Below are 16,225 nucleotides of genomic sequence, written 5' to 3'. Positions count from 1 at the left end.
ATGTATCAGCTGCTCAGCTTGAGCTCTGTGGGGCCACTGCCTGCATCAGTGCTGTCACTTGCATGGGTGGTTTGTGGAAAATGGAGTGTTTCCAGATGAAGAGAGCTGCTCTGGTTCTGTCAGTCTGAAGGGGAGTGTTCGGAGCAGAGCCGTGCTGCCGTAGAGAAGATTGGAGGACGAAAGTGTGGAGATGGCAAAATTAAGCCTAGGTGACAGATTGCAGGCTTATCAACTCTGCATTTCATGTGGCAGTTTCACGACAGATCACACTGTTAATGGCCACAATGTCCGCTTGCCGATCTAACCCCACCCGGTAGCTTCCACCCGCACTGTTTGTGGTTGGATTTCGCTCAAGGGACATTGTGTACTCTGGAACACATGAATAAAGTCACAGAAACACTGAAACATTTAGAGGAGAAACACAGGGACTGGTCTGTCAACCCTGAGAAAGAGTTTGGATACGGAAAGACCTTACAGAGTACAATGGGTCTCATTCACTTAACTTACATATTTTCTAAATTATCTATTGGATGAGTTTCATGACTGAGCATTCAGTCATAAGGCAGTCCTGTATGGTATGGCTGAGAGGCATTACCTTTAGATGCGTTCTGCAACAAAATGCAGGGGTCTCGGCTCTGTGTAATTTCTGAAATCAATTTCAAGGGTTTTTGTTTGGTGGGGGTTAAGGGGTGCTGAAGGGGGGTTCACCCAGGGCGCCATACAAGCTAGAACCGCCACTGCATGCATGACTTTCTTAGAACCAAGAAGATAATTAACCTCTCTCATCAACAAGGTATTTCCGTCCACAGAACTGCCACACACTGGATATTTATAGTTTTTTTTGCTAATTTCTGAGTAAATTCTAGAGACTGTTATGTGTGAAAATCCCAGGAGATCAGCAGTTACAGAAATACTCAAACCAGCCCATCTGGCACCAACAATCATGCCTTGGTCCAAATCACTAAGATCACATTGTTTCCCCATTCTGATTGTTAACTGAAGCTCCTGACCTTTAGCTGCATTATTTTATGCATTGCATTGCTACCACACAATTGGCTGTTTAGATAATGGCATGGATGATTGTTAGTGCCAGATGAGCTGGTTTGAGTATTTCTGTAACTGTTGATCTCTAGAATTTACTCAGAATGGGGCTAATAACAAAAAAACATCCAGTGAGAAGCAGTTCTGTGGATGGAAACACCTTGTTGTTGAGGGAGGTCAACAGAGAATGGCCAGACTGCTTCAAACTGACAAAGTCTACAGTAACTCAGATAATGGTGGTGAAAAGAATGTCATCTCAGAATGCTATTCTGAGATGCGTGTTGGCACTGTTTTGGCGGCACGTTGGGGGACCTACACAATATTAGGCAGGTAGTTTTAACACTGTGGCAGATATATGTATGTGGCTGTATAGTGACCAGCAGGGTTTGTCAAGCTCCAAAAACGACAAAGAAAAAAGCACCATAATACTCAGTGTGACCATGGAGCCCAGCTAGCTGCATGCTGTTGTTTACAGCACTGCACCTTTGACTCCCAGTCTCTGAATTCGAAAGCCAGGCTGTCTCTTGACCTTTTGGTGTGGGAAATAAAATTGCAAATACCAATGTAGTATGTAGTTGGGCAAAAAATATGGAAAAATAACATTTAGAGAACTGAAGCAGGAACTATAAGTCAGACTTGATTTAGCTTTGATTTCCATGTGTTTTTATATTTTGGAACTTGTGCAGCCTGGAATTGTTATAAAGTTTAATGCAGTCTGTTCGGATAAGACCGGCCCAGTGTTGAAGGTCAGTGATGCTAGTCCAAGACCTCCACCAGCATGGCTCATCAGAACCATATGGCCATAAGTGTCAGTCCCATTTAGGCACTCCCAATCGGTGTTATAATTTTCAAAGCAGCATCTGTTTCATAGCTTTTGTTGATTTATGAAATCAATTGCTGTGCAATATGAAATTAAACTCTGCCTGTCTGTCAGGCAGTTAAAAACTGCAGAAAGGGAACCTTCTCATTGATTTTGCGGATCTTTTGCACTTATGCACTTCAGAGGAAGATGTATGAGTGCTCCACAGGAAGAAAAAAAATGCTGGATTTGTGCAAGATTCGTGAATCTGTTTCAATGAGATATCCACATATTTGCAGACAGTAGCCTATATAATAGAAGTTGTATTGATATTTGCCTTTTTATCATTGGCGTCTTCAACTCTGTGGACCCACCGGTGGGTTCAAAAGGTGGTGCTATGTCACAAAAAGTTAACGCTTAAAATTGTTTCGTTTTCCGGATACATACTGTAAGTCAGGCACATGTGGTATTGTTTTAAAGGGTACAATCTGAACGTTTCTAGGATAACCATCACTTCTGCATTTATGTTGCACAAAATAAAAAATAAAAATAATGTGGTTCTCCCACTCTGTGGGTGCGTGTTGAGTTGTGCGTGTATGCCGCTGTGAATAGCGTGAGCCTCCACCCGCCCTACGTCTCCACGGTAACCTGCTCAGCAAGACACGTGATAAGATGCGCGGGCAGAATGTCTCAGAAGCAGAGGCCATTGAGATTCGTCCTCCGCCAGATGGATCGAGGCAAGTCACAGCGCCACCACAAGGAATTATAGTGCACTGGGAATTGGGCATGCCAAATTAGGTAGAAAAGGGAATAAAAAAAAAAAAAAAACTGTTATAGCGCCACCTACATTTCAGATCTGCATTTTGTGACTGAAGGTGATAAAGAAAAAAATCTACCGAGGAGAGGGTGATTGAAAACGTGCTCCACAGGATGCTGGATTTGTGCAAGTATTGTGAAGTTCGTTAATTACATCTGTTTAAACTAGGTATTTTTTTGCAGATGGGATATTTTAGAAGTTTTATTCATATTTGCCTTTTTACCATTAGACAAGACAGTTAAAAGTTACAGGGAACTGTTGAGGAGAGACGGGGGAATGACATCACAAACTCATTCTCATCTGTCGTGGCTTTGGTATGTGGGACCGTTTTAATGAGGAGTTGTTGCATGCCGGTCTATAACTGTAGTAACACAATGACATGTAATAACAAAATTAATTGTGATTGGTTGTTTACATGTATCAGATGACTCCTCCACATGCTAGCAAGCGATTCTCTGTGCTCTCGTGATTTACGAAACAAATCGACCAAATTTATCATCCGATAATTACAAAATTCTGAATATTGTATGCTTTATCGGCCTCTGTGTTATATCGGTCAAACACTAATGTCCACAAAACTTTGCCAGGGTAGATGTCATATTTAATTTTGAAATGAATGAAAACAACGCTTTGAGAGACAGAAGTACAGTCCATTTAAATAGTTTGCACCGGCTTAAAGCAATAGTTCACCCAAAAATGTACGTTTTACTCTCACCCTCATGTTGTTCCAAACCCGCAGAACTGACTTTTCTTCTGTCTAACACAAAAGGACAATTTAAATTATGAATAAGACATTATAATGAAAATATTCTTAAGTCATACAAGAGCTTTATCTGAGGAACAAATCCAAATTTATGAAAGTCTGAAATACACATTTGGAACGACATGAGGGTGTATAAAAATTTCTTAATAATGTTTAATTTTCCAAATGCATTGTTTCCTCAGGTGTTTGTTCACTAGAAATATTGTGAAAGGTTATACAGGTATTTTGAAGCTTTCTGTAGCTCTGTGGTGGCTAGGGGTTGTCAATGTATGTCCCTAGATTAAGAAATATGAATAAATGTTGTCTCTTATTGGTATGTGACTGTTTTTTTGTGATTGTGTGTGCTGCAGATGATGGAGGACAATAAAGACGACTCACAAAGGGTGAAGCTGTCAAAGCAGAATGGAGTGAGGAAGAGCGAGGCAGAGGAAGATAGGAGAGAGATGATCACTCCAGCCTTGAGAGATGCACTCACTAAACAAGGTGCAGCCCTGCCTTAACCCATCTCTGTTATTCACTCTCTCAAACAGAGATGTTTGTGACAGAAATGAAAGCCTCTACACAGCGTACATCTGTACAAATGCATATGCTTGATGCATTCAGTGGGCTTGCACATTCTCTCTGAGTGTTATATTTACAACTAGATTTTTAAATTTTCTGAAGAAAGTGTTTTGCTTGCACATACAGAACTTGCCACCAACATGCCATAGTGTTCTGGGTTGTTGCTAGGATGTTGCTAGTAGGGCTTGGTATTAATACAGATTTCCAAATTCTATTTGATTCCTATTCATATGTGGGAATATTTTAGTTATAATGTCCCTTTTTCTTGCATATGAAAGAAATTCTCTCCCAGCTAATGCTGTTAATTACACAGGGGATCTTCTTACTAGGTACATTATGAAAATATGAATTGTACTAATTATATTTGATTTAGTTTTTCATTAATTGTCACATTTTGGCTTAAAAAAAAAAAAAAACGAACAGATCTGGGGGCCTGGGTAGCTCAGCGATTATTGATGCTGATTACCACCACTGGAGTCAAGAGTTCGAATCCAGGGTGTGCTGAGTGACTCCAGCCAGGTCTCCTAAGCAACCAAATTGGCCCGGTTGCTAGGGAGGGTAAAGTCACATGGGGTAACCTCCTCGTGGCCGCAATTAGTGGTTCTCGCTCTCAATGGGTCGTGTGGTAGTTTGTGCGTGGATCACTGAGGGTAGCATGAGCCTCCACAGGATGAGTCTCTGTGGAGTCATGCACAATGAGCCACATGACACAATGTTTGGATTGACTGTCTCAGAAGCAGAGGCAACTGAGACTTGTCCTCCACCACCCGGATTGAGGCAAGTAACCGCACCACCACGAGGACCTACTAAGTAGTGGGAATTGGGCATTCCAAATTGGGAGAAAAGGGTATAAAAAAAAAAAATGAACAAATCCATGTATTCAATCAATAAATAAGATAGTATATTTCATATATAATTTTTTGTTACATGTTTATTGTTTAATTGCATAGTTTTTACTATTTACGAGTATTTATATTGATTTGTTGAACACGTGTTAAAACCAGTATTTTCTTAAAAAAAAAAAAGCATTTCTGTAAAGAAATTAGTGCATGTTAACGAGAGCGACTCGACTGGCTTTATCTCATCTGTGCCACGCATGATTAGAATTAAATGTTTTTTGTTTTTGATCAACAACTGACTGTAGATAGGGTATTAAAAGAGACATTATTCAATGACAAATCGGTGCGTGGATATTGTCTTTGGACACGCAGAACAACTTTTACTCTGAACATGCAGTGAAATGATCTCACTGCTGAGTACTCCACCACTAAACTACAGAGTAAAACACAAACATTTACCAGCCAGTTGCCAAATATATACATTTTAGTCGGATAGCGTGAAATTTGGTTGCAAGTGTAAATTTCCTCTCATTGTGTTGAGGGTTGCGCAAAGAGTTAAAGATTAATTTTGGGATTTAAGAATTGATATCGAGATTGTTAAAATGAAGATTGCGATGCATCGAAAAATCTATATTTTTACCCTCCCCTAGCTGCTGAAAAATCAAACCTCTACTTTAACACACAGTTTGTGTTATCATTCATGCCCAATGCACAAATGGTTTGTTCAAACACCTAACCCTAAAGACCAAAGTATATTTCGATTTTCAGCACTATGTATCACAGTGCACGGGACGTAAATTTTGTCTGGAGCACAATACCTGTGTATTTTCCACTTGCAGCCCAGTCATCTGTGCATGCGCCTGCCGTTGACAGTTCTAAAAGAGTATAACAAAGCAGTTGTAGCGTGCATGTGTCGAACACGTCCATATTGGCCCGTGGTCAAAAGAGGATTCTTGGAAAGGTTAGAGCACTCTACCAAAGTATACCCTAGCTTTAACTGTGACCAATAGTAATAATTATGCTTTCCTTAGCAAGTGCCACTGAGAAAAAACAAGCTTTGTGTATTCAAAATGAAATTCATTGTACCGTTTGACAGCTAGTTTTAAATGACCTTTCTACATTGAAGCAAATTAGCTACACAAACACCTCACTGATTACTGTTGCTTCCCATTTCCCTGATGATTGACAGTTGTTTCCTGCCTTGCCAGCTGCATTGATTGATTGAATATGTCTGAGATATAGTTTTTTTAAAATCTTTTAAAACCGGATACCAGGGTTGTGGTGCTGGCTGAGTGTCACACGAGTTACAATAAACCTAATTTTCAGTTAGAATTATTTCTCATTATTTCCCATCTCTTAAGCATTTTTTCTTATGTGTTATGAATAAACTGGATTCCTAGCTGCAACTTTTCTCCTATTGTCTGTTACAAATTTTGTGTGGCTGGGGTTTGATGGAGACTATGATGGTGTGACTGTGAAACCGAGCTTAATGATGCAGCAAAGCCCAATTACTCCTCTCCTGCTGCCAGTGTTCCAAAGAGTTTCCAGCTCAACACCTGTCTTTAGCTCACTCTGCCTCCTGCACACACAGGCTCATACACACCAGAGACTGGGCGGTTCTCGTACTTTCCCCAAGGGAACAGTGTGTGCTACCGATCACTCTCCATAATGGAACACGGTGCTTCAGCAAGGCGCATCACCTTGGATCATGTTGTTTAACATGCTCAAGATAGTAAACTCAAACGCAACAGAGACCAGCTCTCCACAGTTTGAGGCACATGCTCCAAAATGTTTTACCATTGAGTGGATATCATCAAAGTCTTTCTTGCAAGTCAGTCCACTGGGTGGCCATCTTTGGAATGCTCGCGGTCAGCTATTTTTCAATGTAAACAAGTGGCATGCAAAAGCAGCTCCTATCTACTTGAATAGTGAAAGACAGAAATCTCCAAACTGGTTGGTCAAGATTACGATCAAAGAAAATTTTTCAAATCGGCAGTTAAATCTGAAAACTCTGGAATCATTGCACTGAAGAAAGCTATGGGCTGAAACATTTGCTTACTGGTCTGTTTTTAACTTGCTGCACTTTGCACTTTTTCACTATTCAAGTCTAAATGAACAAATATTTTTGATAGACCTTCTTAGTCTGCTCTTTGTTTAGTGTGCGGACAGCATCTGTTGAGGATTTTGAACACTGGTATCATAAAATGGGCTTCTTTACCTCAGATTATTCTAAAATAAAAACAAAATGTTCCGGCTTGTTTAGCTAATGCGCATGTGCTTTCTCGAGTTGATTGACAGGCAATGTCTGTATCTAAAATGTGATTGGCACTATTTCCTGTAAGGTGGGACTTCCTTTTTTACATCCGTTGATCATTGGGCATTCCAATGTCTCCAAATTATTTTAATAGAAGTGGCCCATCTCTGATGACATCCTGTTAGTTCTCTTACGAGAGGTTCTCTCGTATTGAGTAAGCTAGCTTACGCTACGGGAAAGATTCATCTTTTCTGAGATATTGAAGCCAAAAAATTATCCTTAATTTTTGTATCCATTGTCAACGCAGTGCGGCAGCTGCAGACCTTGAGCGGGCTAGCTAGCGAGCTCATAGGTTGCTCTGCGGCAACTGCTGCAGCCTATAGTCGAGCTTGGGCGAACTCGCATCCAATGAGAGGCGTCCGCACGCTCACTGCATCAAAGCCCGCCAAAATGGGCGTGACTAGAGAGCATATAAGCGTAGTTCGTAGGCTGGAACCCTGATTTTCATCTCTTCAGCGAAGCTCTTCGCATCACTGAACCGGAAGCCGCGTCACCGTTCGAGGTGCATCAAGCAAGCGTGGACAGCGCTCGAAGAAGCCAGCCGCCTTCGCCACCTTCAGCCGTCCTGCGAGCTACGCCATCCGGCGGATCCTCGCTGAAGGCGGATGCGATCTCTGTGAGGAGCTGCTGATGTCGACCCTGCGGGCTCGACTCGAAGCACTCAGGACCGAACAGCCGCGCAGAAAAAAGCGCCGCTCTCAAAGGCTGCTGGAAACAGTGGTAGGAGTGATTGCCTCGCCGGAGCCCATCCCTCGAGCATCGCCTTCACCATCCCCGCCCACCCGGGATGCGCAGTTGCCGCCGAGCGGCTGCTCTGCTGCCATCTCGGACGAAGAAGCGGAGGATAAGGGCTGTTCCATCATGGCTTCGGACAGCGAGGAGTGGTCAGGCTCACACGCCTCCTCCTCAGCCCAGGAATCCAGCAGGACCCGCGCCGGAGTCGAAGGGGAACTAACACGCCTCCTCACACAGGCCGTCGACCGCCTCGGGCTCGAGTGGTCACCGCCCCTTGAGCAGGCACCCAACAGACTTGACGGCTGCTTTCTACAGAGCCGCCGCCGCGCAGCACCCGCTACCCGGGCCGCTCCCTTCCTGCCGGAACTCCACGCCGAGCTTTCCAAATCATGGAACGCGCCTTTCTCGGCCAGGGTCCGATCCCACGTCTCCACCTCTCTTGCTTCGGTGGACGGCGCCACTGAGAAGGGCTACGCTTCCATCCCTCCGGTCGAGGATGTGGTAGCAGCACACCTTTGCCCGCCCTCCGCGAGATGGCGGTCTAAACCAGTGCTCCCGTCTAAGGCCTGCAGAACAACTTCCGCCTGTGTTGGCCGCGCCTATTCCGCCGCCGGCCAAGCTGCATCTGCTCTGCACTCTATGGCCGTCCTACAGATCCTCCAAGCGGACCTTCTGCGGGAGTAGGATGAGGAAAGCAGGCATCCAGAGGCGGTTGCAGACATACGGAGTGCTACGGACCTCGCCCTCCGCGCTACCAAAGCTGCAGCCCAAGCTATAGGGAAGTGCATGGCCGCGCTGACTGTGACCGAGAGACATCTGTGGCTAACGCTAGCCGACATGGGAGAAGCAGAGCGCTCTACGTTCCTCAACGCACCGCTCTCTCCATCCGGTCTCTTCGGCTCCGCGGTGAGTGGTATCATTGACCGGTTTTCAGAGGTCCAAAAAGCCACACAAGCCATGAATCTCTTTCTGCCTCGTCGGCTTAGCTCCTCTGCAGGCCGCCCACGTGAGCCTCCTGCACGAGCCTCTTCACAGCGCCCAGCTCAACAAAGCCAGACTTCTCAGCGTCGACAGGGCGGCCGCCCTCGATCGCGCTCAGACAGCCACCGCAGCTGGCCAGCAAACATTCCTCTGTGTGTAAGTCCCGTGCCCATGACTATGCTTGCGCATCAAGTAACAGATGTGACTCTTTCCCCATTCATTGCAATCGGGAAGTCACTCACAAAACAGCCTGTTCATGCTGTCTGCGAGCAATCATGCATAAACACACTAAACGCGCTCACACATTTTGTTCAGCGCTCTGTGTGCGGCAATCAGAGCGAATTGGCCATTCACCTTCTAGCGTTACGCTTCAAAGCGTGGGAAGCTATTCCAGGGATATCCAAGTGGGTGTTAAGCACAATACAACAGGGCTATTTGCTACAGTTCGATCGCCGCCCTCCTCGCTTCAGAGCTGGCTCGAAACCACTGTGAACACGGAAGCAGCGTGCATGCTTCGTTCAGAAATAGCAAGCCTTCTGTGCAAAAGGGCCATAGAGAAAGTGCCACCCTCTCTGAGCTGAGTCGGGGCTTTGCAGCCGTTATTTTCTTGTTCCCAAGAAAGACGGCGGCCTCAGACCCATATTAGATCTCAGGGTTTTGAACAAGGTGCTTGCAAAAAGACCATTCAAAATGCTTACAATCAGGAAACTCCTCGCGCATGTGCGCCAGGGGACTGGTTTATTTCTCTCGATCTGAAAGATGCATACTTTCAGATTCAGATAAATCCCGTCACAGGCCATTCTTGAGATTCGCCCGACGGCCAGGTTTATCAATACACCGTCCTCCTGTTCGGCCTGTCCTTAGCACCCGTACTTTCACGAAGTGCATGGATGCGGCGCTCGCACCCCTGCGGAGTCAGGGTTTGCGAATTTTGAACTATTTGGACGACTGGCTGATTATGGCACAGTCACATATGGAGCTTCTGTCTCACAGAGCAGTTCTCCTCAGCCATCTGAACAGTTTGGGTCTTGCAGTCAATCGGACCAAGAGCTCACTACAGCCCAGTCAGACAATTTCCTTCCTTGGAATAGAACTAGACTCCGTGGCAATGACGGCTCGCTTATCTACACAGCTGCGCCATGTTCAGCTGACTAGCCGCATCTTTTCAGATGAACAGCCTCACGCCTCTGAAGAAATTCCAGAGAGTGCTAGGTTACATGGCCTCAGCCGCAGCAGTACTTCAGCTGGGTTTACTGCACATGCGCCCGCTTCAGCATTGGCTAAACACCTGCGCGTCTCGCCGGGCTTGGGCCACAGGCCGCCAGCCCATCAAGGTGACTCAGACCTGTATTTCAGCTCTGCAGCCCTGGACAGTGGCTGAATGGTATCAGCAGGGAGTGACAATGGGAGCTGTATCTCGCCGAAAAGTCATCTCGACAGACGCGTCCAACACTGGTTGGGGCGCGGCCTGCGAGGGCTCTCCGGTTTTCGGCCTATGGTCAGTTCAGGAAAGCTCCTTCACATAAATTGTCTGGAAATGATAGCGGTCGAGTACGCGCTCGTGCACTTTCTCCTGGTCATTCAGGGTCACCACATCCTGGTCCGTTCGGACAACAGATCTGTGGTATCCTACCTAAACCGTCAGGGCGGTGTCAGATCCAGGAACCTCTTCCATCTGACGAAACGCATACTGAGTTGGTCCCAGTGCCACCTGCGCTCGCTGAGGGCGACGCACGTGCCAGGCCACCTGAACGACGGCCCGGACAGACTGTCCAGAGACAATATTCCCCCAGGGGAATGGTCCCTGCACGCTCAAACAGTCCAGACGTTATGGCACCTATTCGGCGGAGCAGAGATAGACCTCTTTGCGTCCAAAGAGAACTCTCACTGCCCAATATTTTTCTCGAAAGCGAGGACGCACTGGCCCAGGACTGGCCCAGACGCCTGCTTTACGCCTTCCCTCCCGTCTCACTATTGCCACAGGTAATGCAGAGGATCAGGGAAACGCGTCACTCTGTGCTCCTCATAGCCCCGCGTTGGGAGAATCAGACATGGTTCCCGGAGCTTACGCAGCTGTCACTGACAGCGCCGTGGCCCATCCCAGTGAGAGCAGATCTCCTCTCTCAAGCTCGCGGCACAATCTGACATCCCCACCCAGAGCGCTGGGCGCTGCATGCGTGGGTGATCAACGACTACCCGTCGCTCTGCCAGAATGAGTAATAAACACCATCATACACGCTAGAGCCCCTTCCACGAGAAGACTCTATGTGTCAAAATGGTCTGTGTTCTCAAAATGGTGCACCGACAGAGACCTGGACATGCGGACATGTGGGGTGTCGTCGCTGCTCGTATTTCTACAAGAGCTGCTGGATAAGGGCAGATCCCCCATCCACGCTCAAAGTGTATGTGGCGGCCGTTGCGGTGTTCGCTGAACCCCTGCACGGCCAGTCATGGGGTAAAAACGAGCTGGTCATCTGCTTCCTCAGGGGAGCTAGAAGGATGAACCCCCCGCGCCCCCCATCGGTTCCTATCTGGGATCTTTCTATAGTTCTCGAAACTATGAAAGCCCCCTTTCGAACCACTTCAATCCGTGGATTTGAAATACCTTTCACTCAAAACCGCTTTTCTGACTGCCCTGTCATCAGTCAAACGTGTGGGAGACCTTCACGCGCTGTCTGTCAGCGCTGCGTGTCTTGAGTTTGGACCAAGTGACTCCAAGGTCATTTTAAAGCCTAGACACTGCTATGTTCCCAAGGTGATCGGTACTCCTTTCAGAGCACAGGTCATTTCCCTATTGGCGCTGCCAGCACCCGATAGCGAACGTGACGCCAATCTCCTTTGCCCGGTCAGAGCACTGAGATTGTATACTGCGCGCTCCGCCGCTTTCAGACGCTCTGAGCAGCTTTTCGTTTCGTTCGGAGGGCGCACCAAAGGTCTCACCGCCTCGAAACAGACTATCTAGATGGATAGTGGACGCTATTGCTGCTGCATACGTGTCAAAAGACCTGCCATGCCCGTTGGGCATTAGGGCTCACTCCACTAGAGGCATGGCGTCCTCGTGGGCATGGTCCAGCGGGATTTCCATTCACGACATATGTGTGGCAGCGGGATGGACTTCCCCCTCCACCTTTGTCAGATTTTACAATATGGAAGTGCCCGCTCTGCAGGCAAAACTACTAGCGGTTTAATACGCTACAGCTCCCCTGGTGAGCTGCACAGATGGGACACATTCCACACAGACCGGCACCGCCGCTCTGTCGTTCCCTTCCCACTATGTGCTTATGTATTACACAATCAATGACCCGCATTCTTGCCGGCCAAATATTATTTCCCCACTCATAAGGGCTCCCCGGGTCCCCCTTAATTCCCTGGGGCTCATAGAGTGGATGCTTGGCGCGCACGGCGTTGACAATGGGTTCCTGTAGCGTAAGCTAGCTTACGCAATGAACCTCTGAAGAACGTACGGTTACCTAACGTAACCTCGGTTCTCTCTAGATGAGGGAACGAGTATTGCGTAGCCGGCCGTGCTTCGCGCCACGAGCGACTTTTCGCTTCAGTCAATGAAAACCAGGGTTCCAGTCTACGAACTACGCTTATATGCACTCTAGTCACGCCCATTTTGGCGGGCTTTGATGCAGTGAGCGCCGGACGCCTCTCATTGGATGCGAAGTTCGCCCAAGCTCGTCTATAGGCTGCAGCAGTTGCCGCAGAGCAACCTATGAGCTCGCTAGCTAGCCCGCTCAAGGTCTGCAGCTGCCGCACTGCGTTGACAATGGATACAAAAATTAAGGATAATTTTTTGGCTTCAATATCTCAGAAAAGATGAATCTTTCCCGTAGCGTAAACTAGCTTACGCAATACTCGTTCCCTCATCTAGAGAGAACCGAGGTTACGTTAGGTAACCGATACGTTTCAGGATTACTGGTGTGACAGTGTGTTAATGGATGAATCTCCCGAAACCTGTGAAGAACATGTTTGAGTCATAGTGGGCTAAAGCACATAAATGGTAAGCAGAAGTTTGCCGGTTCGAGCCCCACAGCCACCACCGTTGTGTCCTTGAGCAAGGCACTTAACTCCAGGTTGCTCCAGGGGGATTGTCCCTGTAATAAGTGCACTGTAAGTCGCTTTTGATAAAAGCATCTGCCAAATGCATAAATGTAAATAAATAAAGTAAATCCTAGTTTTGTGGCCATTTTGATTTTGAATTGTGGCATTATTTTCATGACAATTATGCACGTTTCCTCTAAATTTCATCAATGTAATGTAAAAAATAATCTCATGTATTACAGTATAAGATTATAAAATTAATAAAATTATAAGATTATTTTGCATTACATTAATGAAAATTCATGGGAAGAATGTGTGCTTTATGGTCATGAAAACATAATGAAATAAAAAAATTTTTATTTCTAAGTCTGGAAAAGTTATGGAAATGAAAAATATCCTAAAAAGTGATGTCAATTTATACAGTATAATGAATGTATACTCACTGAGCATTTATTAGGAACACCTGTACACCTATTCATGTGATTATCTTATCAGCCAGTCGTGTGGCTGTAGTGCAATGATACAAATCATCCAGATACAGGTCAGGAGCTTCAGTTAATGTTCACATCAACCATCAGAATGGGGAAAATGTGATCTCAGTGATTTCAACTGTGGCATAATTGTTGGTGCCAGACGGGCTGGTTTGAGTATTGCTGTAACTGATGATATCCTGGGATTTTCACGCACAACAGTCTCTAGAGTTTACTTTTATGGTGCCAAAAACAAAACACATCATGTGAGCGGCAGTTATGTGGACGGAAAAGTCTTTTTGATTAGAGAGGTCAACAGAGATTGGCCAGATTGGTTTGAGCTAACAGAAAGGCTATGGTAACTCAGATAACCACTCTGTACAATTGTAGTGAGCAGAATGCTGTCGAACATGTTGAACATTGAGGCGGATGGGCTACAACAGCAGAAGACCACGTGGGACACTTTATTAGGACCATACTGTTCCTAATAAAGTGATCAGTCAGTGTAGATTTCTCATTGGTGTGGAAGAGCACATTTCTCCACATAACTTCACCCGGGGTAACCTCGCGCTGGGCTGTTTTCACATGTTGAGTTGTGAACTGTACAGGCACAAACAAATGTGTGTAATTCTGCAGTGCCAGCCTGCAGTCTAGAGAAGACACTGATGTGAGATTATAGAACACTTGCTTCCTAAGGGGCTAGCGTGTATCCGCCTCTTGTGCATCCTTATTTTTGCTCTTTTAATAATAAACTGAAATGATTCCCTCAGGCGTTATTAGCGAAGATTTAAAGGAGAGTGAGAGAGAGCAGAGGAACACTGAGATTGCTTCAAGACACTTCCTTTAAATAAAAGCAGAAAAATTCAGAGTTGGAGCAGAAAAAAAAAGCAAGCAGCATTTGATGAGATTGATGCAGGCTGATGGAATTAGACAGCATACATTTTTTATGCTTTGATGGCCTCTTTATTTACCTCACAGTAGAAGTAAAAGAGCTTGGAATGGAAACTTGAAGTAATGAGAATAATATCATTCCAGAGCATCAGTGATATTGAATCCTATTTTGGTGCCATTCGTCATTAATATGACATTTGCTGTTCCTGTAAGCTCTCTGCAGTCCAGAGATAGAACAAACTGTGAGGACACTGCATATCCGGTGGCTGGCCAGCTCTCCTGTGCCCTTGTTAACGTCCGGTCAACTATGACAGATAAAACATATTTAGAAGGGCAGTACTCATCTTCATGGGTGTATTATCATTTGTCCCTTTTTTTAAGCAGGGTTTTGGGAAGTTGTAGGCAGGTATCAGAATTAATACTCTATTTGCACCATATGTGCTTAGCTTTGATGGGTAAATAAAACTGTTATGAACTTTAGTAAAGGTACACCGTGGAATTCTAGCAACTTGTTGATAAAGTTAGTTTTAAATTTTTTCTTTTCTTCTCTTTGCTTAAAGGGGTAGTTCACCCAAAAATGAAAATTCTCTCATCATTTGCTCACCCTCATGCCATCCCAGATGTGTTCAACTTTCTTTCTTCTGCTGAACACAAAGATTTTTAGAAGAATATTCCAGTTCTGTAGGTCCATACAATGCAAGTCAACAGGGTCCAAAACTTTGGAACTCAAAAAAGCACATAAAGGCAGCATAAAAGTAATCAATACGACTCCAGTGGTTAAATCTAGATCTTCATAAGCGATGTGATGGGCGTGGGTTAGAAACAGATCAATATCAAAGTCTTTTTTTACAATAAATTTTAACTTTTAAACAGCCCTTGTAAGTGCTTTTCTCTCCAAATGGATTTGCCTTCTTTGTGCATATCACCACATACTGTTCAGAGAGGAGAATTTGTAGCCAAAAAGGACTTATTGAGTATTGATCTATTTCTCACAGAAACCTATCATATCACTTCAGATGACATGGATTTTAGTAATGGAGTCTTATGGATTACTTTTATGCTGCCTTTATGTGCTTTTTTGAGCTTCAAAATGTTGGACCCTGTTGACTTGCATTGTAGAACCTACAGAACTCCTATATTCTAAAAATCTTCATTTGTGTTCTGCAGAAGAAAGAAAGTCATACACATCTGGGATGGCATTAGAGTGAGTAAATGATGAGAGAATTTTCATTTTTGGGTGAACTATATTTTCCTGAAGTTGCCAAACTGAACCAGAGAGCTCTGAAGGTAAATTACCGTAGGCTTACTGTATTGATTTGGGTTAAGGCAAGTGCGCGGTTTTTAACACTGTTTTTGTTTAGGAACTGGCTCTGGTATTTTGTTTTCTTACATTTCTTTCTTAAAATTAAACGAGAAATCCTCTGTAGTGTACGTGGTTGGTTGAATTGTAAGAATGATAAAATTACACTTGCTGATTTTAGGGTGCATACTTGGATGCAGGTTAGCTGAGTTTCCATTCACATATTTTTATGCACATTTTGGGATATCACATAAAAACTGCAGGATGGAAGGACCGAGATGTGAATGAAATCTCAAAAAAGCACATAAAAAAACATAATTGACAGTTTTGTCTGTGTGCTCTAAACCGTATTTTATTAATAAAAGAGTCACAGTGGATATAATTTCTCTGGAAGTGACTATTTCTAATGCCCGGCTCTATCCAAACAGATGCTTTCCTTCTGAGAGAGTTGAGCGAGCACCTCTCCCACCGCCTCAGTCCCTGTGAGCTATATGCAGACATAAAAGACAGGAGCATGTGTTTGATATGGAATTGACTAATGAACATGGAGGGAGACTCCAGATTGGGATGATTGGTATGAAGTCACAGGTTTCTCTCCCTCTTCCTCTTTCATGTCACTTACACAGTTTGAGGTGGGAGAGAGAGATTGTTGGAGAGAAAAGCAAAC

The 16,225-nt window shown here is 44.9% G+C and overlaps 1 protein-coding gene across 1 annotated transcript in view; it reads left to right on the top strand.

Annotated features, from left to right (window-relative positions):
- The window catches only part of LOC127629980 (S-adenosyl-L-methionine-dependent tRNA 4-demethylwyosine synthase TYW1), a 99,688-nt gene that overhangs the window by 16,810 nt on the left and 66,653 nt on the right, over positions 1 to 16,225 (top strand). Inside the window, exon 8 of the mRNA XM_052107330.1 lies at positions 3,771 to 3,903. Coding sequence (XP_051963290.1) covers positions 3,771 to 3,903 — 133 coding nt within the window. The remainder of the gene's footprint in view (positions 1 to 3,770; positions 3,904 to 16,225) is intronic.

Source organism: Xyrauchen texanus, chromosome 36, assembly GCF_025860055.1.
Source record: "Xyrauchen texanus isolate HMW12.3.18 chromosome 36, RBS_HiC_50CHRs, whole genome shotgun sequence".
NCBI lineage: Eukaryota > Metazoa > Chordata > Actinopteri > Cypriniformes > Catostomidae > Xyrauchen > Xyrauchen texanus.
The sequence above is the reverse complement of the archived record's forward strand: the minus strand, read 5'-3'. Positions and strand labels throughout refer to the sequence as shown.